At 61.9% G+C, this 972-nt stretch overlaps 1 protein-coding gene across 1 annotated transcript; it reads left to right on the top strand.

Moving 5' to 3' along the window:
* Window positions 1-291: 291 nt before the first annotated feature.
* ETH_00036025 (uncharacterized protein) lies at window positions 292-768 on the top strand (the record flags this gene model as incomplete). The annotated part of the gene is made up of 1 exon (XM_013375694.1): window positions 292-768. The coding sequence occupies one exon, from the start codon at window positions 292-294 to the stop codon at window positions 766-768; it is 477 nt and encodes a 158-aa protein (XP_013231148.1).
* Between the last annotated feature and the right edge of the window lie 204 nt (window positions 769-972).

Raw genomic sequence — 972 nt, 5'->3', positions numbered from 1 at the left:
GGCAGCGAGGGCGTGCTGCTGCTGCGGCTGTCCGTGCTGTGGGCAGGGTCTGTCGCTGCAGCAGCAGCAGCAGCTGCTGCTGCTGCTGCTGCAGGGCGTTTGTCTGCGGGGCCCGGGGGGCGCAGCAGCGGCAAAGGCCCCTGCTGCGCCTCTCTGCGTCTTCTTTTAATTTCTTTAATAGCAGCAAAAGCTTTCACTGCAGCAGCACGAGGGGCATTCAGCAGCAAAGTGAAAACACTGAGTTTGTAGCCTCGCCGGAAGCCAAATCTGCTGCAGCGGAAGTAGCGGCTGATGGTCCTGCAGCAGCAGCAGCAGGACAGCAGCAGCAGCAGCGGGCGGTGGGTTTGCTGCGCTGCAGAGGGCCCCAGCAGCAGCAAGCTGCTCAGCCGAGAGAAAAGATGGCAGCAAAACAGAAGCAGCAGCAGCAAAGGCCCAAAGCAGAAGCGGCAGCAGCAAAAGCCCAGAACAAAAGCAGCTCGAAGCAAACCAACGCAGCCAGCGCAGCAAAGCCCAGCTGACCCAGCAGCAGCAGCAGCAGCAGCAGCAGACAGCCGAGAGCAGCAAAACAGCAACAGCGGCAAACGGCCGAGAGCAGCAAAAGAGCAGCAGCAAACGGCCGAGCGCAGCAAACCAGCAGCAGCAAACGGCCAAGCGCAGCAAACCAGCAGCAGCAAGCGGCCGCGAGCAGCAAAGCAGCAGCAGCAGCAGCAGCAGCACCTGGAGTCCGCTTCTTTCCAGGTGCACAGCCAGCTCTCCACTCCTTTATGAAAACTAATTCCCGGAATCTTTACTGTATAAGTTAATCTCCGACTCAAAATCACTAAAGCATCTGCTGTGCTCGTTGCCCCCATGAAGTGGTTTGCTGCCAGCAGCAGCAGCCGCTGCTTCACGCTCTCCTCCCCACAAAAGGGGCCCCCGGGGGCCCCGGGGGCCCCGGGGGCCCCCGGGGGGCCCCCCGGGGGGGGCCCGGCC

The sequence above is a fragment of the Eimeria tenella genome, genomic scaffold (assembly GCF_000499545.2).
Source record: "Eimeria tenella Houghton genomic scaffold, Eth_scaff2994, whole genome shotgun sequence".
Lineage (NCBI taxonomy): Eukaryota > Apicomplexa > Conoidasida > Eucoccidiorida > Eimeriidae > Eimeria > Eimeria tenella.
This window is presented reverse-complemented; position numbering and strand designations above follow the sequence as displayed.